Source organism: Ciconia boyciana, chromosome 11, assembly GCF_034638445.1.
Source record: "Ciconia boyciana chromosome 11, ASM3463844v1, whole genome shotgun sequence".
Classification (NCBI taxonomy): domain Eukaryota; kingdom Metazoa; phylum Chordata; class Aves; order Ciconiiformes; family Ciconiidae; genus Ciconia; species Ciconia boyciana.
The window spans coordinates 2,286,911-2,309,705 of record NC_132944.1 but is presented as its reverse complement, the minus strand read 5'-3'; the positions used below and the strand labels follow the sequence as shown (position 1 = coordinate 2,309,705).

The window sequence follows — 22,795 nt, the reverse complement described above, 5'->3', positions numbered from 1 at the left end:
GTTTTAAGTTCCAGCCTGCAAGAAGTCTTTCTGAAGTATATCAAATAGAAAATTCCTCACGAAATTCCTCTAATTTCTGTTAAAAGTAAGAAACACAATAACATGAAAGGAGGTAAGTTGGTGCTAACTTAATGCTGAGTTTTTATAGTTGATACTTCAGTATTCTTTTTCTCAGATTGCTATTATTTAGTCATAGGCAGGCTTTAAAATTAATATTTTATATCTAGCTCTTATGATTTTCAGTGCTTTCAGTCAGTTTTCAGTGCTAAATTTCCTTCAGAAAGTTTCCACCTATTTTTCTTCTGGAATAAAATACAGAGTACAATGTTATATTATGTTGGATTTTATGACCCCGAAAAAACAAGAACGGGGAAGATTCTCTGGATGCTCTTGTCCTGTACTCTAATGGAAGGTTCAGAAATGGAACTGTTCAAGGTAACTTAAATTTAGAGCGCAATTCATAATTAATTTACTGGTGTTCATTAAATACTTCTCACAATGTTGCACAATGTTGCAATTTCAGTTACAAAACCAAGCTTACCCTATTTCTGACCTGATTCTACACTCCTTGTGTAGGCAGCCTGAAGTCACCTTGATGGGATAGTTTTAAAGCTATCTGGAAAAATTAATATTAGAAAGATGGAGTACATGAGATGCAAAGAACATTGATCTAAATATGTGATAAGTATCCTGCACTATTGAGAACAATAATTATTGAATCACATGCAAAAACATGTCAACATATTTTAGTTGGGAATATATTGGAGGGTCAAAAGTACAGTAGTCAGATGACAAGAGATTGCTGTATTGCTGAAAAGTGGCTGAGCAGGTTATATGCTTCTTAGTTCGTACAGTTAAGAAGGTTAATTTTTTTTTGCTAATTTAAAAGATGAAAGAGATACATTTGTGCAACAGATGATAGGTGTACAAAAGTTCATGTGCCTTTATTATTAAATTATTTTAGTTGAGTACTCTTACTGTAGGCTGGTACAAAGCCTGCTGTTATATATAATCAAAGTGGGGTAGCCAGTTTTCTTTCGCCTGGTGTTTATCTTGCCAGAGTAATGGCAACAATTACGGTGGAGTAAAGAGTAGGGTCCTTCAGCTCTGCATTGGGCAGCGTTGCACTTCGAAGTGGTGTGTATATCACTGGTAGTACCCTGCCAAGCTTAGAAATGTCTGATAGAAGAGTTTCAGCAGCTAATGAAAATACGCTTCAATAACAGTCTGTAAATAACTGTATTCCACACAAAATCTAACGTATTTTTGTGCTACATTAATTTGGGAGGCATCTAGAAGAGGAGAATGCTAAATGTTAAGCTCTCTTTGGTACCATTTATCTACTTTCTCAGGCTTTGATGTGTTTGAACTAGCTTGACATCACAGAGTTTAGTGGCTGTACACACACAGATACAGAGAGTATTATCTTATACTTGGCTTATATCAGAAATTATATGTAATAATATATAAGAAAAATTATCTACAGGAAAGTGTGTTCCCTGTCATGCTGAGAGATTTTCTGTATTTAATGCACAAATAGCACTAAGCATGTTTACATTAATGAATGAGTTTTGCAACAGGGTGCTTTTTAGCTTTTAGGACTTAGTGATTGTCCAACAGGTTAAAATATTTTAAGTGATACTAAATAAAAAATAGTGCTCAATCAAATTATATGGGCCCTACAGATAGTCTTACCATATTAAAATACATTTTATATTTTTAGTATTTTAGAAGATGACAGCTTTGTGATGAAAACGGCTCATCCTGATATGAGAGAAGCATTTTTCTGGATAATTTGCAATGTATTTGATTGCCAGGAAAAACTTTAAAAGTGGGATTTAATTCAAGGAATGAGTTTAAACTCATGTTGCATTTGTTCCTCCTCCTCTTCCTGTGGGAGTATTCAGTATTCTGCCATGGCAGAGAACTGCATTTAGGATATTAACGAGTATATTTTACCCTATTATGGGTATGCCTTATTAGCTCATCTCTTGGAAACAATACTTAAGTTTACTGTCTTGTGAACGTTAAAAAGCAATGACATGACAGAGTCTGAGGAAAGAAAAAAATCCCAGGCTTCTTACCAACAATATTATGCATCTGTAAAAAGATCTCAATAAATTCTCTGCTACTACTAAGTGGATTGAGAAAGCTCTATGTGGTTATTTAGGTATTAATATTATTAAAATTCTTCAGTGTTAGTATAAAATTTATTGCACCTAAGATGTCTTTAGAAGAAAAAAATTAACTGGATGTTGCGTATATAATATACAACATTTACTATTAAAGTTATTAACATTTCAAAAAGAAAGACAAATTTTGTGTTCAGATTTGTATCCCATAATGGAGTACATCTATTCTAAAACTTATTGCTAAATTGGTACCTTAGTTGATAATTATTGACTAAGCACCATTTTTAAAGAATAGCGTCCATGATTAGGGTATTAAAATACATTAAAAGACACAGTGACAATGACCTAATGAAACCAAATAAACAATGGACCATAAGATTGTCTTGTCAATAGCTGCAGTGCTTACACATCTCTTCTTGTATATTTTGCCATACTACATGCTTAAATCTTTGATAATCTTGCAAAGGCTTATGAAGTCACAGAGGAATTTGCAAATTTTCATATAATGAATCATGTGTGAGCACAGTATAATTTTACTAGATAGCATTTCTACGGTACTTGAATATTTTGGAACAGTGCTGTTTCCTATTTAAACATACAGTAAGCATCTGGCTAAACATTGCAACTAGTGTTTCATGGTAGCTGTGAGTTTATTTTATTAACTCTGGGCACAGTGTTGTCACTGTGGTTAGTGAGAAACAGCAATTTTACATAGAAAATGTGGCATTTTATGAGAACCTAATTTCTTATGGATCTGTATTACAACATACATTGATTTATTTGTGTGTATACATGTGTATGATGTGTAATTTAATAATATACCGTAGCTAAAGAAGTCCTTCCTTAGCCAGGGACTGAGTTTTTTAAAGTGCTTTACTTTAAGCAGGTGTTTAAATACCATTAGCAGTAAGACAATATTCAAAATACAGCATATAAATGAGTGTTTTGCTTAACTGTGTCCTAAACACCGAGTTTCTGTTGAAGCTATAAAACTTTCTATTGACTTCAAAACAAGTTTGACATCTGAAAGCACAGTCACAGGTTATGCATAAGTCTGCATATGAAACTTCTGAATGTGGAATTTTCTCTTAAAATACTTTTAATGGCATACACTGAACTTATAAATCTGACTGAAAACTTGGAGAATGAAAAGGTTTCTTAACTCTTTGGTAATTTCTATTTTTGTTACTGTTAATAAAAGAGCTTATATCCATTATATGATATGACATTTTATTTTTAAATTAAGTAAAAATTAAATGATCTTATTGTACATCTTTGGGATATATGGAAAGAATTCTGGAACACTGTCTTATGTAGCACAGCAAGAATCCAGTTTCAAAGAATCTGGAAGCAGATTGTTCTCTCATATTGAGCCAGTGGCCAAAAAAAAAAAAAAAAAAAAAGTAATAATTTTTAAAAAATAGTGTCGGTTAAGCTGCATAAATATGAAGTTTTTGAATTACATGAATTTCCTGTAGTTAGTAAAACTTTCACTAGGCCTGAGTAATACAAAGTCTGCCCAGTAGAAATACATGCCAGTTATAAAAGGTACATTGAGCCTCGGAGCCAAGTACAGTTCTGAGAATGTTAATGCTCTTGTCAATTGAATTGTGCTGTGACTTTCTAGTTGATAAAGCTTTGCTATCTTGTCTACAACACAGCATGTTTTTGTATATTTTAAAATCAATTACTTCCTTCAGTCTTATGAGGCCACTTACATGACAAGAGGCGGCCTACTCCTTAGTAGCTTGGCACATTTAGTTATTATGCTTTGCCAAAGGGGGCAAAGGTCTCTCTTAAGAAGCCAGCTTTTTCTGATTACAAAATTGACTGTGATTCATTGCCTATCTATCAGTATCCTTTTTTAAATCACAATGATTCATAGAGAGCAACGCCTACATTTTATGTCATGAGATAGTTTTACAGTATTGCCAGTGCAAGTTAGAGACATGTTGTTTGTTTCTGGTTTCCTCAAATCCCTCAAAACCAAAATGATCCAGATTTGAGCTCTACTAATGCAAATAGGCATATTGTAAATACCAATATATGATCTTTGCCCATTAGAAGTCTGTAGACGTTTACTCTGATTTTTCTATTAGCAATCCGATGGTATCTTATTTTTCAGATTTTTGTGCTTCTGGGTTGTTTTTTTCTTTGTTCAACAGAACGAAATAACAATCATTTCTATTTTGAAGAGTGGGAGGTATTTTTAAGACATTTTTGAACAAAAAGCATTGGAAGATAAGTCTTTCATCAGGATTAATTTTAGTTTCAATACATGGTGCCTCACAAAGCACGGTTTGCAGCTGCCTGTAACTAGAAAACTGTGCAGTTTTCCTGCTCAAGTATTGCTAAGAACAGTTTGAGGGTCCTTTCCCACAAACTTTGAATCTGAGTTAACAGGCAGAAATTATCTCTACAGCTCAGTGTTCTGTCAGTCTTGTGACAGTAGCAGAACACTTTCATTCCTATTGTAGTCAGTCTTGTACCACCGGGAGCCCAACACCGTGTCATTTCCAGAATTTTGTGGTTATGTTCTCCATGATTTTGAAGTGCTGTTTCTCTTAAATCTGAGCTATCTATCTGTCTACAAAGTTTTTCAGATATATAAATCAGTATTTCTTATACAGCTATCTTCCACTGTCCAATATTCTCAATTTCTATTTAAGCTGTTATTTGAGCACAGCCTGGCAATCGATTTCTTTTATATCCTGAAATAACTTAAAAGTTTCATCGATATCTATCCAGTATCACAATGCAACAAACCCTACATTAAATAATTAAAATAGGATGGTAGAATTTGTAGCATATCTGAGTAGCCTGTGGCATTTTTGAGGTTGTTTCTCATTTGCATTTCGATTTACAATGGTTTATGTCACTGCAAGGGTATAAAATACGTCTATTTCCAACAAGAACCCAGGCCATTTACTGTTTTGTGTGAATTCCATAGGCACAGAATAGAAAATATATTTTAAATTAAACAGCTCTGTTATTCCCTGAATGGGGTGGGGGTTTTTTCTGTTTCTATTAGCAGCTACCTCCTAAACATTGTAGTGAATTTTAGGGACTGTACCTTTAGTGATTACAGCTTGTAGTTATAATTCAGTTATAGGAATAAAATACATTTCCTACTGATTTATGAGTTGCTTGCTTTTAGCCTTTTCAAGTGTTTGGATTTACACCATTTCTCAAGTTTCTGCTGATGTTTTACTGTGCAGCCTTGCTGAGAGGATGAAAGGGTTGACTTTTTATTTGGCTTTTTGAAGGATCTTGGTGTCACTGTTCTCTACAGCCCTTGCACAGTGCATCACTCGGATTTCTCAGCTTGGTTCTTAAGCCATCCCGTCTTCAACACTCCTCCATGGTTTGCATTGTGGAGATGTGACACAAACTTTCATCTGGTGGCAGTGTTTCAAGATGTTCCTGGGAGTATCTGGTTTGTTGTCACACCCTTAACATTCCACTCAGCCCCAGCTTATTGCTTTTTTTTTTTGCTATCAGAATTTTGGTCCTGTGCTGGTTCTGCAGGTTAGTACAGCAGACTGTAAAAGGAGACTTTCATAAGCTCATACCCCTCCCACTCAATGATTAACCCCTGAGGTGTCCTTGTTGGCTGCACCCTGCCACAGTGGTGATACCTCCCTCCTCCTCTGCTTAAAGATGCAACAAAACCATTTTGTCTAGAACCACTAGGCTTGTTTTTATATGGAATGTTTGTTCCCATTCTTTCAAAAGTATATTGTCTATGTTGCATCTTTTTGGTATTGTCAAGTATCTTTCCTAATGGACGTGTTCATTTTTGGGCCATGTTTAGATGGCTTGAGGGTTGGATCTGAGGAACAGAGAAGAAAATGTCATCCATTGTTTTGATCTCGTGCTTGGAGTCAGGGCTGACGTTAGAAGCAGTGCACCAAATCATCTATGAACTTACTTCTTCACTAAGTCACTTGTTCTTATGGAGCTGATTTTGACACTCATTTGCTAGAGGATACTAGGTATTTTCTTTGTTTTTACAGGTAAATTAAGGGGGGTGGGGAGCTTTACTTTAGAGTTCTCTAGTTGAAACAAATCCATAAAAGTTTTGTTCTTTTGTTCTTCAGTGAGCTCAATTTTCATTCCTGTAAATATTTTTGAAAAATTCATACTTGAAAAGTATAACAGGTCTACTGATACAGTGGTAGAAGCAGGAGTGTGCTTGACTCCAGGTGCACGCAGAAGTACTTTTGTTCCTGCTACAACACACAGTTCTAGGGTAGGCATGCTGAAAGGCAATACTGAGTTTTCAAAAAATGTTTGAATTTACGACATAAAAATTTGTCAATACTTATTCTATCAGTTGCCTAAGTAAGCCTGGGTCCTTTTCCCACAATCATAGTGGTTTCTAATGTGTAATTTGCTTGGAAAAAGACTGCTTTGGATAACTATTTTAAGTCCTACCAATATATTCCTGTTCAGTGCATGCATCGTCACATAAATGAAACAATTTCTGCCCTGAATTATACTAATGTTTCGAATATGTGCACAGATGAAAATAAAAAATCCTTTTTATCTCTGCTTCTTGGTAATGCAATGATAACAATACAAAATTCTGTCATGGCCTTTTTAAAGCAAGTCTTTATAGCTTTTTGCTGTTACTTTGTTTTCCTTGCTGCAGTTTGACACTTACTGGTTTTGTCAAACACTGAATTGGGGGTACCAGCCAACAAGGCTCTTTTTATGTACTTTTTTTGCTTGTTTGTTTGTTTAAGATCATCACTGATTGTGTCAGCAGAGTTCTTGGAAAGAGGTTTTTTTTAGTTATGTTGTGCTCCCTCTGCTGACTCTGCAGCAATAGAACACAAAGTAGTACGGGTCCTACGTTATGGAGTCTGTTAGATTTAAGAACCTGCAGACCATACAGTAGTTGTTTTAATGTATTAAATGGACTATGGCCAAGAGCTTTCAGTCATTGTTTGAAATATAGAAAAAATTCACATACTTTGGTTTATCCAAAACCAAATTACCTTTATTTTATGCAAATGTTGTCCATTAGATAAAGTCCATTATAATGACAGATACTATGAATCAAAAATATATCATTTTCATGATTGAAGAAGGTATCTCATAAAGGCTTGAACTAAGCTTAAAGCTTCATTGTACTCAGACATAATCAGGAATATTAAAAATTTGTAGAGTAATGCCATCCCTGCTGAAGAAGATTGCCATTTTAATGATAACACGGGGGAGGGGAGATAATATTCTTTGACTGGACAAGTGGAGAACCGAGACAAAAGTCTAAATAGTAGCTTTTTTTTTTTTTTTCTCCAGGAAAAAGTAAATGCAGTAAGATTATGCAATTTTCTCTAAATAACCAGAAAAACAATGAATAGGACAAAGTGATACCATTTTTCCAAGTCTTACTAGAATTGATGACCATCTCCACCTTCCAGAGACATCAGTTAATCACTTTCTGAACACAATGTATCACCAGACCCTATGCCTCACATTTAGGACCTGAAAACAGCACTGATGAAAATGTTGACTTGAACTACTTGTCTATTGCCACATAGAATTTCTGTGTCAGAGGCAATGAAAGAACTGAGTTATTGAAAGGGGAACGCAATTATTTTATCACAAGACTGTCCTTTCTCTTCTTATAGTCCTTTTGCACCATTCTCTTCTAAAAGATCAATGAAGGTCTTTAATTCAGTGGATGTGGTGCCGTCATTTAGGGTAGGTGTGTTTTTGCAAGGCACACATAAAACATTTTATTGTTCCTCTTAAGTAGATAAATAAATTAAATATATGGGGATATCAAGCTGACCCTTCACCATCTCTAAATTTTTTTGAAAGCTAGGAATGGTTGTGTGGTCTTAACCGACTTATATATGACATTATTTCAGAGACGGTTTGAGCCTGCTTTAATTAAATTAATTGGCAGAAGTCCCATTCAGTTCTGCAGCACTTGCATATGAGTTTACTTGACAGACTCTGACACATTTCTACATGAGATGAAATTCAAACTATTCCATGAAATATGTTTTAGTTTAAAAAAACCAACAAAACCCAATCTTTACATCATGTATATATTTGTCCATATTTATACCTGACGTAATATTTTTAGTAATGTTTCAAAGCTGAGAGGCTTTAACTAATTTTTTTGCTTCTGATTTTCTGTAACTTGTATGAGGTTAAGATGTCTGGTTGCTTCATTAAATACCTCTAGGGTCATATTTTGGTAGTTTTGTCTGGAAAGAGCGTGTCTAGAATGTAGTACAACAGGCCTTTCAGGTTAACTGAGCACAGGTAGTGTTTATGGTAAAGAGTAGCTTGTGATCCAAGATGTTTTTCATACCATGGTAATCTCTTATGTTCTTTTATGTTTTCCTAATATAAAAAATGCACTGAATAACTTTCTTCAGAATTGAAAATCAATTCAATTTGCAATTGCTACTGAATGAAGTAACTTAATGATATGATAGTTCTCACAATCAGCACCAGATTAACTAACTGTAAGCTGTCACTATGGCTGATAGTCAATACAGACGTGTATCAGACGAGCTCATGTGCCTTCTTTTGCTTCCTTGTAGATAATAGTTAGCAGTTGGCTACATGAGATTAAATGCAAGTAACGGGAGTTATAACAATTAATTTCATATCTCAGCATTTAATGTTATCTCAACAGCATTCTCTCTTTGACTTCTGGTCTTTTTAACGATTTAATGTTAAAGCGTATTCATCTGACTTTATGTTAATAACACCTCTGCTACTTCTGCGTAGTCTTTTGCTGGCTGGGAATGATTTTTGCACATGAAAATCTCTTTAACCAATGTTAGTTATGTTTTTATTACCTGGATCTCGCATAAGCATGTGTGAGTTTTATGAAAGAATTCTAGAGTAGTCTGTTGATTTGACTTATGCTTCGGATCTTTGGGTGTTTTTTTTTAAAAGCCATGAGAAGACTACAATTTTTATTTTTTTTTTTTTTTCCGGAGGGAAATGTTGGCATTCATCTTTTATGGGGAGGGAAAAAGACAAAATACACAGCAGAAATCAAGTAAAATGCAAAATAGAAATATTTGTAAACTAACTATTAAACATAGGAAGAGTTTTCACATTTTAGTTTTCAATAATGCAAGAATAAAACTAGCACATAAAAGGTTTTCTTCTTTCTAATATTTATAATATAAATTAGTCTGAACAGTAAAATTAATTTTGTTTCCCAGTATAATAGCAAATTGTATTAAATTGATCAGGATATCCATAATTTGACTAAGATTTAGCAGTCATATGTGAAGATTCAGACTTTAAAACTGTAATGAAATGCTTGATTTTTATATCCAAAACCTGAGCAAAGCTGAAAATTCTCATAATTCAGAAATGTTTATGAATAATATTAAACTGGGATCATTGACGCCTAGCTGTTTTGTTGTATAAAGAAATGCTATAATATGCATCTTGTTATCCAGACACAGAGAAAGAAGCACAAAACAGCTGTCTTGTGATTAGCTGGACCTTAGATATTCTTACAGTACAGAATCTATTGCACTGACATCTTCAAGGTTCCTTTAGCAACTTTGAATTTACTGGCATCTTTGAAAAATAGCTATTGCTTGGTCTATCTGTATACCAGGTTGCATTGCTGCTTTTTTTTTTTTTTAACCAAACAAATCAGAAATATGTGCATAATGAGAGAAAGTCATATATTTTAGTCCTTTTGTTGTCATGAAATATAGTAAGAAAATAATCCTTTACCACCTCTTTGCACAGACGTCATAGTAAGTAGTAGAAATATAGTCCCTACAGCTGGGAAAGCACAGGATTTGCTTTATTTTATACAGCAATGAGGAAAGCCAAGATTGGGTAGAAGCCACACGTTCTCCATTTCTCCCCACGTAGACACACACGCGTATAAACACCCATCTTGTCCTGTCTTGTGGTGCTGTTGTTGGAGAATGTTACATCCCTCCGAAGAGATGTACTTTCCTTAACTGTGAGGCCTGAGAGGCAAAATGTTTCTCAGCTGTGGTTAGATTAAAAGTTCTGTGTTCATGAGCCCTCCTAGGTTCATGCTAGACTGGGAGCGGAAATTAAACTCATGTAAATTGTACAGGGCTAAGGCCTTGTCAATTTAGATTTACAATGTAGCCAAAGTTGACTGTTTTCAATGGGAGGAAAGCAGTTAAAAATGTACACGCAAACCTCTTTTTGTGTTGAGTAAATCCTATCTGCTTAAGGCATTTTACCATGTTGGAACCTTATACTTTAACAGAATACTTCAGATTACCCACTTACGTGCATATGTATAGTATCATTGCTAGGTACTTTTGTGGACATCTTAGATGAAATTATAATATAGACAACACAACGATTTTTCAAAACTAAAAGCAGACATTTTTTGTAGTGGAACGATTTAGCAAAGCCTGTTTAGTTGCCTGAAGGTCAGAAGAACTGATATTACTAGTCATGGGATGTTAATCTCTGGAAGGGGTGGAGTTTATAGGCTTTTGCTCAAAGAATTGTAAATGGCTGCTGATTCCAGATTTTATTACCTTAGAACAGAAATATGAGTAGCATAAAATGGAATTACTTTGTGACCTGTAGTAGCTGATAGGTGCACCCACAATTCCCTGTTTTTCTCTTCAGTGTAACCTTGGCATTTTTATTTCCTCTATTCCCAGCATACAGAGCATGTGTGTGATGTGAACAGATGCACAGAAAAAAAAACATTTAGTAAGGAAAAAACAACATGCATGAAACACAATCCTTCATATTAAGTGATTGTTAAAATGACAGATTACATTTTATTTGTTTATTTTTATTTCGCTTCTTCTAAAACTTAATAAAAATCTAAAACATCACAGTTCTAGGCTAGAAATACTCTTACCATTAAACTGCTCTGGCATTATTGATAGACTTTGCTGAAACAAGTTAGTTGTGCTGACTGTGAAAACAGAAAATTCCTGCTAAGGAACTACTACACCCTCTTAGCCTTTGGAGTTTGTACCTAGCAAACCAGACCTCTGGACTTACATGCTTATCTGAGTCTTTCTAAGCTGTAGTATATCTGTACATAGTGAATTTCCTGTACACACTGTGTTATAATGATTCGGGAGTTTTACAGAATTAATCATGTTATACGTAATCAAATTCTCCAAAACATCACAGTCATTCACTGTGTTATAAAGTGAAATACAGCCTAGCTTTAACTTGCTGTTTAGCTCACAGTGGTTTGCAAACTGAAGCCTTTTCAATTGAAAATACAAAGCGATAACACCTAAAGATTGTGAGAATATTTTTATAGAGGTTTTATGGATGATGCTGGAAAAGTGTTTAATTTTAACATCTGCTTTGTGTGGAATACAAAAATTGAGCTCAGTGGCAAGTGATGAAGCATATCTCTATTCAGTGAGCGACTTACGCTTGCACTTGCCTTTAAGCATGTACTCAAGCCTCTTCAGCTGCTTCTCTAGTGCAGGGGAGGTGTCTGTGCAAGGGCAGCTGTCAGTAGGAGTCCTCCTGCCTTCTCATGCCATGGTTGCCTGCAGCTGTTTCTTGGCCACACAGTAACCTCATGGGTGCACCTGCACGTATCGAGTCCCGTGGACTGCACAGGATGAACTTGGGCTATAACCAGGACCATGCCTGTAGGCATCCTTCTTCTTCACCCTTGAGGCAGCCCTCCAGATACAAAGTGGACATAACTCTCAATGTCACTTGCTTAAAGGAATATAAGCCAATGTTTAAATTTTAGATGTCTTTGATTTTCATTTATTTTTTAAAAGACAAGTCTGGTTAATTACAAAAATGGACTCTTAAGAAGGTGTCTATTCTATTTTATTGCTTTATTTGGAAATCTGTTTAAGGAAGACAGTTCCCAGTGTTCATGGCCAGGGATTTGCACTTCATGCTTACAGAAAAATTGACTATTTGGAAGATACTATATAACACCAAGATACTCTGACAACCTATAATGTACTTTCACCAGCTACTTTTCACTCGTGGCAGTTAGAAATTCTGTTGTTTACTTGTAGGCAGATCTTACTTTCATTAAGGATAACATGAGACTGTATATTCCATCCAATGGCTGAAGCCTTTGGGAAGGTAGATGGCTGGCTGACCGTTAGGCTAACCTTGCCAACAGTTCAGCCTTAAACACTGTTTGCTTTACAGGACTTGACTTTATCAGTCATGTAGAAACAGGAGTGGCAGTATGAAGGACCTATAGGTTCCCTTTTTCTTCTACTAGAGGCAACATGGATGTTGTGCAGCATGGGATACAGTAGCATCTCTTTTGTTCCCACCGCAGTGAGAATTTCTTACCTGAAATTTAAGAATAAGAAAGATATCTTACAATCTTTGTTGTCAATTATCAAGGTAGATGAACTAAAGGGTTGTGCTGCGAGTCCTAGAAGGCCGAAGAATGATGGTGACTTTCCTGAGGAAACTTAAGAGAACTGTAACCATTTCTAGCCATTACTACCTTAGCACTTCAGCGTAGTTGATGGGGAGGACAGTCACTGTTTTACTTACCTGTAGGCCTGTCAAAACAAAGGATGATCTCAAAATTATAGAGCAGGTCAGTTCCATTATATTAATTTTGCAACAATTTTGACAGTGTGACACAGTAGTTTTGATTCAAAGTAGATCAAACCAAAGTTCCTGTTATCTAGAAGTTAAAGGCTACTTACTTGATTGGGTCTAAAGTCCAAATTAAACAGCCAAAGTGACCAAGTTATTTTAGTTCCATAACATCTATTCTACTTTTAGATTAGAATGTTCTTTTTATAAATCATGCAAAATTAAAGACAGACCCTAGTTATAAAACAGTAAGTGTTTTACACTTGCTGTTACTTACAAACTTTTTCATAGTTGAAATATGTCTAAATCAAGGATTTTGGTTCAGCTAACTGTCAGAAGAGGACTTGGAAAAACATTTTATATCTCAGTCTAAATTCACTTGATTTGCTGAAGATTTTTGCAGACTGAAGCTTTTAATTTGTTTACTACTTTCAAGATCTGCATAAATACATATGGAGTTTGGAAAGTAATAAATTACATTTCCTTGTGCCTTGGGTTTAAGACTCTGGGACAAAACGTTTGACATACTTGAATGACTAAAGATTTCAGATATTGCTGGTTATTTGGAGGAAAATCACCACTATTTAATACCAATGACTTTTTTTTTTTTTCTTAATATAAAAAACCTTAAGATTTTCAGGCACTTGGGAAGAATGATGATTAGAATTTGCAAAACTGAAACATTAATTGTGGAAGACTTCTAATTCTATTCATATGCATGCTATTGAGAGATGCAATTCAAGTCAGTGTTAACTGTCTGTTTAAAAAAAAAAAGTGAAAAATGTTTTTCCAGTTATGCTGCTTTAATTTCACATCTTTTTCCTTTTTTTTTTTTTAATGACTTGCATGCTTACTAAAGCACATAACTGTTCTATAAAACATACTATTAAAATGCAATTGTATTTCATCTGGCCATTAGTAATTATTTCGATGGTTATTTTTCCCATATATATTTTTGTCAATTATTCATCTAACTGAACCTTTGTTCTGTGAGGGCAGTAGTTGCCTCTGCTGCCTTTTGAAGTATAGATCAGATCAGTTCAGTCTAGTAGCGTACTTAAGACAGCCATTCTGTTCTAAGGTTAGCCTGAGCCTTGGATGCCAGCAAATCTCATTTGCTTTTATGACATGAGACATCAGAGCCTTCCTAAGAAGAACCTCAAAACTAGGTTAACTGCCCAGTGTTATCTATGCAACGTTACTATACAGCCTAATGCATTATATGGTGACAAACTAAAGCCAAGTGATAGATGGGGCCTAAACATTCCCCTAAAACCTACACCTGATTGTGAGTTTGCACCTCAACCCTTTGGACATGAGACAATAGGACCTCAGCTCAGGCCCGAACTCATTACAGAGATAACTAGCTTCTTTTAAAATGTCTGTTTCTTTTTTTGTTTTCAGGGATTACAATGGTTGACACAGAAATGCCGTTTTGGCCCATTAATTTTGGAATTAGTCCAGTGGATCTGTCTGCGATGGATGATCATACACATTCCTTTGACATAAAGCCATTTACCACTGTTGATTTTTCAAGCATTTCTTCACCGCACTATGAAGATATTCCTCTTGCAAGAACTGATCAGACAAGCATTGATTATAAATATGATATCAAGCTCCAGGATTGCCAAAGTATGCTTTTAATTTTTTATTATTTCCTTCATGTTCACATTTGCTTCATTCTCTGGAAAGTGTACTATCAGCAAAAGGATTTAGAAGTATTCAGATGCCTAAATGCTGGTATCCTGTGTCATCAGAGATGTCCGCAAGATATTCTTGCAAGGCAGATAGAGAAGATAGAATACATATAGCAGACCTTCACCCTTCCAGAGCAGCAGCTGGAGATTAGGCAAGGTATCATAAAGTATCTAAAATGATACTTTATGACATTAAATACTTTTTACTTAAAATGACATTAAACACTTTTTATTAGACACATGAACCCTACCATTTGTTTCTGAAACCTCCAGTCTCCTATTCATGTACCTTGTGTGTAAATTGTCCTTTGAAGTTCTATGCATACAATGCAGAATAAATATCCTGGATGTTAAAAAATGCCCCAGCATACAGAGCGTATTAATATGTGTAGCTTTTACATTCCAAATGGCCTAAGAAACTGATGGAGTAGAAATATTGGCTACATCTGAGTCACTATGTTGGTATAACTTTTATCAGTGTTCCTAATGCAGGTGTAACCTTGGAGCTTCGTGGGCTAGTTTTATTTATATACTATGAAAAACACCCCTCTTTCACAGGTTACAGTAAAAAAAAGTACACGGAACTCTCCTTTTAAGAAAGGAAGTGACCTATTCTTAAATGAGTTGTTACTGCATTCCTGCTCAAAGTAGGAATGTCAGGTTGCTGTGCCTGGAACTTTTTTAAAGATCCACTTAGCCTACTTAGATCTGACATCACTTTTGTTTGTAGTAATCTGTACAGGAATTCTTTCAAGGAATTCTTGCTAGGAAAATTATGGTATTTAATTTTGGTTGTACAGAGAAGCAGGTGCTGCGTACCTCTGGGTTACTTATGAAATGAATTGAAAGACATTTTTCCAGCTGATTTATTTTGTTTAATTGGAAATGTCCATAACACTTTAATAACAAGCTAGAGAGTGCAGTAGAGTTTAGGTAGGATAAATCCTCTTTGTCTTTACTTAGATAATTTTCCACTTTTCTTTTTTCTTCCTAGTTTATATAGGAAAGAAAACTTTCTCGTTTGTATAGTGTAGCCAGCCTGGAAAAGAAAAACATTCACCTTATTGTAATACTATGTCTGTTACATCATTCCTGAGACGTGATCTGACGTAATGTTATAGTGTCAAATGTCACAGCTTTCTTCTATGACCAGTAATGATTGATTTAAAGGTATCACATTTGGTTGTTTGAGCTTCTTCAATATTACAGGTTGCTCTCTTAACGAGAAACTTTCAGAAGAGAAAATGAATCTCTAAACTGCATCCAAAGTTGAACAGTGTTCCCCAGGAGAGAGCTAAATTTCTTTAAATATCCAATATTATATTATCCAATATATATATATATTATCCAATAATATATTATTCAGTTTATAGGTCTATTAGATGCTTAAATTTTTTTTTAGACTAGATGAGAAACTCCAGTCCATCTCCCTGCAGTAGTTCTGAACACCTTAAAGTAATAGAACCAGATTAGATACTGAGAAATGTAAGGCCTTTCAAGTAGGAGAGCTCCATATGTAAATTTTTAATATCCCTATCTTCAAATAATTCCACACTACAGAGCTGAAAACTGAATCTGTAATACACTTCCTACGTCACAATCTGCCTCTTCAAGGTTTTCCAGCCTATATACTGCCAGTGAAATAGCTGCTTACAGTTTACATCCCTTTACATCCTTTGTTTACCACTCTTTTTTGTGTTATGAAACAGACCTATGAATCTGTCTGTGTTTACTGTGATTGCTTGTGATTATTCCTTGCTTTTTCTTCTAGATCTTTAGTTATAGTTTGAGTTTATCATTTAAATCTTCTCTATACACAGGTGCAATCAAAATGGAGCCCCCGTCCCCACCCTATTTTTCAGAAAAAGTTCAGTTATACAATAAACCTCATGAGGAGTCTTCCAACTCCCTCATGGCTATTGAATGCCGTGTGTGTGGGGACAAGGCCTCTGGATTTCATTATGGTGTGCATGCATGTGAGGGTTGTAAGGTAAGTTGTCACAAAGGTATTTTTTCTCAAGTAACGTTTGATACTATTTTCATCTGAATAATCACTTGGTAAAATCAGAGATCTGTGCTTTTTAAAAAAAGGTTTAGGTCTTTAACTAAATTGTTCCACATATACTGGATATACTTTGTGACTTAACAAGTGGAAGTTTTTTAAAATATAATTTGGGGGTTTTTTATTATTTACATTACTGATCATTTATGTTACTGATCTATTCAAATTTTTTGTGCATTTCTTCTACTTCTGTCAATTATGCAGTTATATTTCATTCCTGCTGTCTTGGAGGTCACTTGCAGAATCTGGATTCTTAGAACGCAGCAAGAGCAGACTCGTGCCCAACTCCAAAGCTCAATACTCTGAGCAATTTAAAATCCACACTCTGTTATTCTGGTTGATTAGAGTTTCTTTACCCAGTTTACACATTTCTAGGTTACTACAGAAAAGTCTAATGGTATTAAAGAATGTCGCTTTCTGCTTTAAAACTCCACTGGCTTTTTTATGTCAGTGATATTTAGTGTTTATAACACATAGAGGACAAATGAATGGTGTAAAAATTGACCATTCCCAAGAATGAGAAAAGAAATGCCAGAGAAAGAAATTAATAATAATTCATTGAGTTCAAAGACAAATATTACAGGGTTTAATGTGAAATTCCCATTTTCTCTATTTTCAATATCTTGAGGAAAATAACTAATAGGAAAGACCCAATGCAGAGCTCAAATAAAATTTGTAGCACTGAATTAGGAACACACATAAAGCAATAAGTATGCTGTTGATTACTTAAATTACAGTGAATTCTAGAAATAAGAGTTGTCATTATGCTTTTATTGTTATTATTTGCTGTGAGGAAAAATTAATTGTTACAAGGAACGAATTATGATAAATTTGGATAAACTTTATTAATTGATTATGAGTTATCTGAGAAAGCATCTTTAAACTGTAAAAAGACAGAATTGTGAATTTCCGTAATGATTTCTCTCTTGATAAGACTTCATAAGACTTCTGTGGCATAATTTCCATGAGTTTGGCACCAAGTTTTTGGATTTTTCATGTGCCAATGTACTTTGCAAACTTGTAGTATCCAAACAATGGAGATAAAATAGAAAATAAAACAACCTAGAAAATAGAACCCAGAAATAAATATTGCAAAATTAGTTCAGCACTTTGCAAAAACAAAGACATAAAATAGATGAAAGAATATAAATTCTCTTTAAGTACTCAGGCTCAAAAAGAAAAATAAATATTTGAAATAGAATGAAAAAATACTTAGTTGGGAAAGAAAATTTAAACAAACAGATAACCCACAACCTTTTTTATTTACTTGAGATTAAACTGCTGTTGGCAGAATTTTTGGTTTCTTGTGATTTGTAAAAAAAATTTCTACATTGGTAGTGAACTTCAAATTTTGAAAATTTCATGTTCACTTTATAACAAGTTGTCTCTTGAGCAGTGGAACAAATGGAGCTTTGCTTCCTTTGGCATAGTGTTCTTCCTGCTCAGCACGTCTGTAGAGCTCTCAACTTACGTCTCTAGTATCCTTTACACCCCATTGATTCCCATAAGCTTCCCCAGCTATTTGAGATTTTTATCTCTCTATCAAACTAGGTTGAAAATAGCTAACAAGATCAGAGCAGGAGCACACTGATAAGCAGACAGTACGATCACATGAGCCTTGCTTCCTTTGGCAACCTGTCTAAAACAAAGTTAAGTTCAGTGTGTATGCAGAAAGGTGCTTTGTGTGTATAGAGAAGTGAGACGATGACACTGGCAGTTTCTTGCATCCTTTTACATGCTTTTATGTTTACTCCAGGGCTTTTTTCGAAGAACAATCAGATTAAAGCTAATTTATGACAGGTGTGATCTTAATTGCCGCATCCATAAGAAAAGCAGAAATAAATGTCAATACTGCAGATTTCAGAAATGCCTTGCCGTGGGAATGTCACATAATGGTAAGTGCACATAGCATATTTTAAAACAATAATGTTTCATCTGAAAAATAACATGAAACATTAATATGATTACTGAATGTGCTGCTTTAACATCTAGAGTCTTCTGTTTCTTTACACTAGGCAGTTTAGAAATATGTGTCAGAGAGACTGCCTCTGAGTTTAGGAGACTATGTATATGATTGGAGATTACTTTCAACATAAAAATCAGATAGGTAGAGATCTGCACTTATCGATATAATACATAATGTAACATATGAGTTCTATTTACTCTCCATCATTCTTGCTTGTTACACTGTTGGTTGTTCTTCCTGAACAACCTTCCTAGTGTAATTGTTATTTTTCAGTTCATCTTATTTTCTGACAAGACTCTTTTGCATACTGTAGCTCAATATCCCTTTCCTGTAAGCAGAAAACTTAATTATGAAAAATGGACTAGAGAATTTACTGAAACTTTGTGAATAATAACAACTTGAATTTGATGCCTAGGACGCTTACTGAGGACTGTCGATGCACTATCGAGCATCATTAAGTTAACGCTTCCTCATACTAGAACACAACATACTTTAAATGAATGGCCCAGACCCTGTACTGTTTTAAAAAAAACTGTCCTCCCTCTTCCTAGGATACCCACATCTGGGCATAGATTCCAATGTGTGGTAAGTAGGAGTGTAGTGTTTCTTAGCATGCCCATTCAGCTGTCGGCCTCTCATCATATAGCGTGTATAGCTGTGATTCCTGTGTAATATGCACTGTCTGACCTCTCCACCATCCAGAGGTGAATATCCCCTCCCATCTGTGAACTGTAAGCAGCGTTTCCATTTTGAGTGTGTCGTAGTCTTAGATTGCAATGGTGTTTGCAATTGTGTGTGGTTCTGTGATTGCCGCCTTTATAGTAGGTAAGCAGATAGCGTTAAGCATATCATGATACTGCTCTCGCATAGAATTTAGAAGAAAGTCCCTCTGAACTTTAAAATTAACATATCAATTCATGTGGAAATACTTACGAATGTTTGGACAGAAAGACATAATGAAGATTCTTTGCTGCCTTGCTTTGGCAAAGTTGAGTAAAAACAGGAATTAAATGTCATAACACAGAGACTTATGTAATTCTAAGGGTAAAGAATTGCAAACATGACTGGGAAAATAATTTCTCTGTGGTTTTTTTAGAACTTTCATTATTTTCAATATAAAAAATGAGTGTACTGTCCCCAAGAGGAAAACTTAACTGTGGTTTGCAAACTTAATACATGCAGTGAATGTAAATTGGTATGGGAAATGTTTTGCTAATAGAAAATAGGGTTTTCAAGTTCCTGGGATGCAACAGTAACGCTTAAAAATAAATCTAATTTTGAAATGCTACTGTGAGTATTTTTATAGTAATTCAGGAGGTTTTATTATTATTATTTTCAAGGTGCATGCCAAATTCTCTCATAACCTAGCAACACGGCTTCCAATTATGTCAATGGGAACCATGTGCAGTTCTATCAAGAAGAGGAAGGCCAAGACCGTTCTCTCTGGCTTAGTAACATAAAAGGCCCAAGAAATATTTTTAAAATTAACATTTCACCTGCCATCTTCTCCTGTTCAGCCACTGCCAAGGCAGAAGCTGTGGCACCAGCAGGAGCCATGGTTATGGGAGTCCGGGGGAGGCATAGAGAGGAGGGGGAAAGGGCAAAGCCATTTGTCCCAGGGCTTGAAGGAACACTTTCATTTGCTCTCACCGTGAGTTCACCTGACAGGGAATTAGTAGTGTTTATATTCAAGTATTGGCTTCTACATTTGCCTTTTTTGCCCACTCTGGTTACATTACCTTTCATGAAACAACACCCTTAGTCCTCCATCATTTATAAACAAACAAATCCAATAAAAAGAACTAAATTTTGCCTTTGAAGACACAGGCCTATATAAAGAAGCACGCAGAAATGCAACAGTGGATGTTGTCAATGACACTGAGACACATTTTTATGTTACATCTACAGATTAAAGTTGGTCCATTTGGGTAGTGAAATTATCTGCATTTTAAATGCTTGGAATCAGAATGTGGATTATTTGTGCCTGAGGGTTCCAGTCTATGACTGTCCTTGCATAGATATATTATTGCAAAATGAATAGGGCACTTACAAAAATGGGGAATGCAAGGAGACACTTAGCAGCTACAGCCACATTTTTTCACGTATAAATGCTACATACCACTTGGCTGAAAGTTAAAAAAGACAGTAGTGTTCTCATGCTTTGAATATTGTTTTCCTTTCCTTCTCTAGCCACAGTGCTGCTCTGTGTTTAACCCTTAACTGCTCAGATTGTATTCTGAAGTACCACTAAGCAGAAGCTTGGTTCTTTTATTTTAGAAATTTCATTAATTTTTTCTCTTCTACTGAAAGTAATATTTATATAAAACCAACTACTGTAATGGGACAAAGAGGACACATGGCAGTGCATCTTTATTATCAGTTCTGGGAGCAGTGAACTGCTCAATCTGGGCACATCCCTCCAGTAAACTTGGACAGGTATCCACCCTGGCTTTTATCTTGTGTTTTCCAGTGTAAGAAACTGTGTTTATAGTCTATTTGGGGGCTCATTTATGCTCAAAAATAATCTAGACAATCAGAAGACTGCTATACACAATAGTCTATAAGCAATCGTAGTGACTTCTCCAAGCCATAAAATGTGGCATAAGGATATATATTCTAGTTTTTCCACAGAAAGGCAAAGAATATCACGTAGCTTGTAGTGTCTTACTATATTCACTATTGGGTTTATGTCACTGACATTTGGAGAATATTGTAAATGCAAGTAAAAGAAATAACTGCCAAAAGAGAGAGATCATACGTTCCAGCTGCAGGCACATGCCCAAACTTGCAGAGTCTTCTATTACTGTGAAAGAAATTGCCATCTGAACCCCTTCCATCCTTGCAGCTTGAGCAGCGAGCCGTATTTCCAGATCGCTTTACCAGCTCGCTGGCTTGTCCCTGCCCTTCCCGACCCTATAGATCCTGCCTTGATCCACTTCCCAGGCTCCCAGGAGATAAGGAAGCTGGGCCTGCTGTGAGGGTAGATGGAGGAGAGAGGAGATAGAGTAGCAAGGAGGGTAAGTGGTCCAGGCAAATAGAAGATGAGGTCAGCGTCACAGGAGGGAGGTGGAGAAAGAAGCAGAAAAGGGAGAAGATCATGCCACCCATCCTTGAAATTTTCCTCAACCACCAAAAATGCTGTGAACTCTTATCCACCCTGTGAATTCTCCTTTTTCCACCCTAGCCTCTGTAAGTATCGTCAATCCCTCCTACTTCTCCTCTCACCCCAAATCCCACTTTCCAAATTCCTTCGCTAAACCTCCTGGTGCCTGACCTCTCCCTGACTTTTGTCTCAGTCCCCTGAAAATGACAATGACTTCTCTAAAAGGAAACTACTAAGCTAGTACCACAAAATTGAATTTTGCCCCAAATTTTGCCTGCAATGCTAATAAACATTGAACAGAATCTGCTGCGACTAATATAATATTTATAAAATATATTCTAAACATTAAAAAAAATCTTTTTAAACTATCCTTTTGCCTATCAAATTATAAGATAGGAATATTTGATTCACAACCCTCTAACTTTATGTTGTTAACAAATTGCTATATTTAAAATATACTTTTGGGTCCTGATCACCTTTTGTTTAGGAAACTTTATTCTCATAATTTGTAAATTACATCAGAAATCTTCCAAGACACATATTTTCATGAAATAGGGACAGTGTTTAAAAGTGGATCATGAAAGATCCACTGCTATTAATCCATCCTGCAAACACACATTTAGAAAGAAACAAACACATGTGGAAATAATAGATTGCTAATAAACATACAATCCATACAAAAATAAAGATGCATAACAAACTTTACTCCAAGTACAGTTTTCACACACTAAACTCAAGAAAATATTATGAGATTCCTGAGGGATTTCATTATTGCTGAATTTTTTTATGTAAAAGTCTGATATTATGATGGCAGGCAACAAGATACACCCTAAGGATTTATATAGTATGGAAAACAGTAAGATCTCGTTTCCATTCTTAGTGAAATCCATTCATGTATTTAGAAGAAGACTTGATCCTATCTGCTAAATACAACCTCTGCTAATATTAGTGCCTGTTTTGCTGCACTGATAGACACGTGATCTGATAGCTGGCAATCCCGCTCAATGGGTTGTTAAACCAAGGGTGGGTGGTTTAGGCCAGTAAAAGGCAACCCCCGCTATACCACTTTGATGAGCTAATCAGCTGGTGCATTCTTTGATAACAACGGGTAGTTTGGACTGATTTGACATTGACGTGATAGCTTTCTGTGCTATGAGTAAGCTTTGTTTGTTATAGCTAACTCAATTCTGAATGTAGCATGCAAGCATTGAAGAGTAGAAGTTAATGCTTCTAACCTAGTTTCCCATATAACAACACACGTGCTAATTTGCTTTC

The 22,795-nt window shown here is 35.4% G+C and overlaps 1 protein-coding gene across 5 annotated transcripts in view; it reads left to right on the top strand.

Moving 5' to 3' along the window:
* The window catches only part of PPARG (peroxisome proliferator activated receptor gamma), a 63,448-nt gene that overhangs the window by 20,685 nt on the left and 19,968 nt on the right, over positions 1 to 22,795 (top strand). For 4 of the 5 annotated variants that reach the window (XM_072876285.1, XM_072876284.1, XM_072876281.1 and 1 more), the window contains 3 exons: positions 14,097 to 14,324; positions 16,210 to 16,379; positions 18,208 to 18,346. In XM_072876285.1, the coding sequence (XP_072732386.1) occupies positions 14,105 to 14,324; positions 16,210 to 16,379; positions 18,208 to 18,346 (529 nt within the window). In that variant the 5' untranslated portion in view covers positions 14,097 to 14,104. Of the gene's footprint in view, positions 1 to 5,549; positions 5,569 to 14,096; positions 14,325 to 16,209; positions 16,380 to 18,207; positions 18,347 to 22,795 lie in introns of those variants that run through there. The other variant, XM_072876279.1, reaches the window with a different exon arrangement.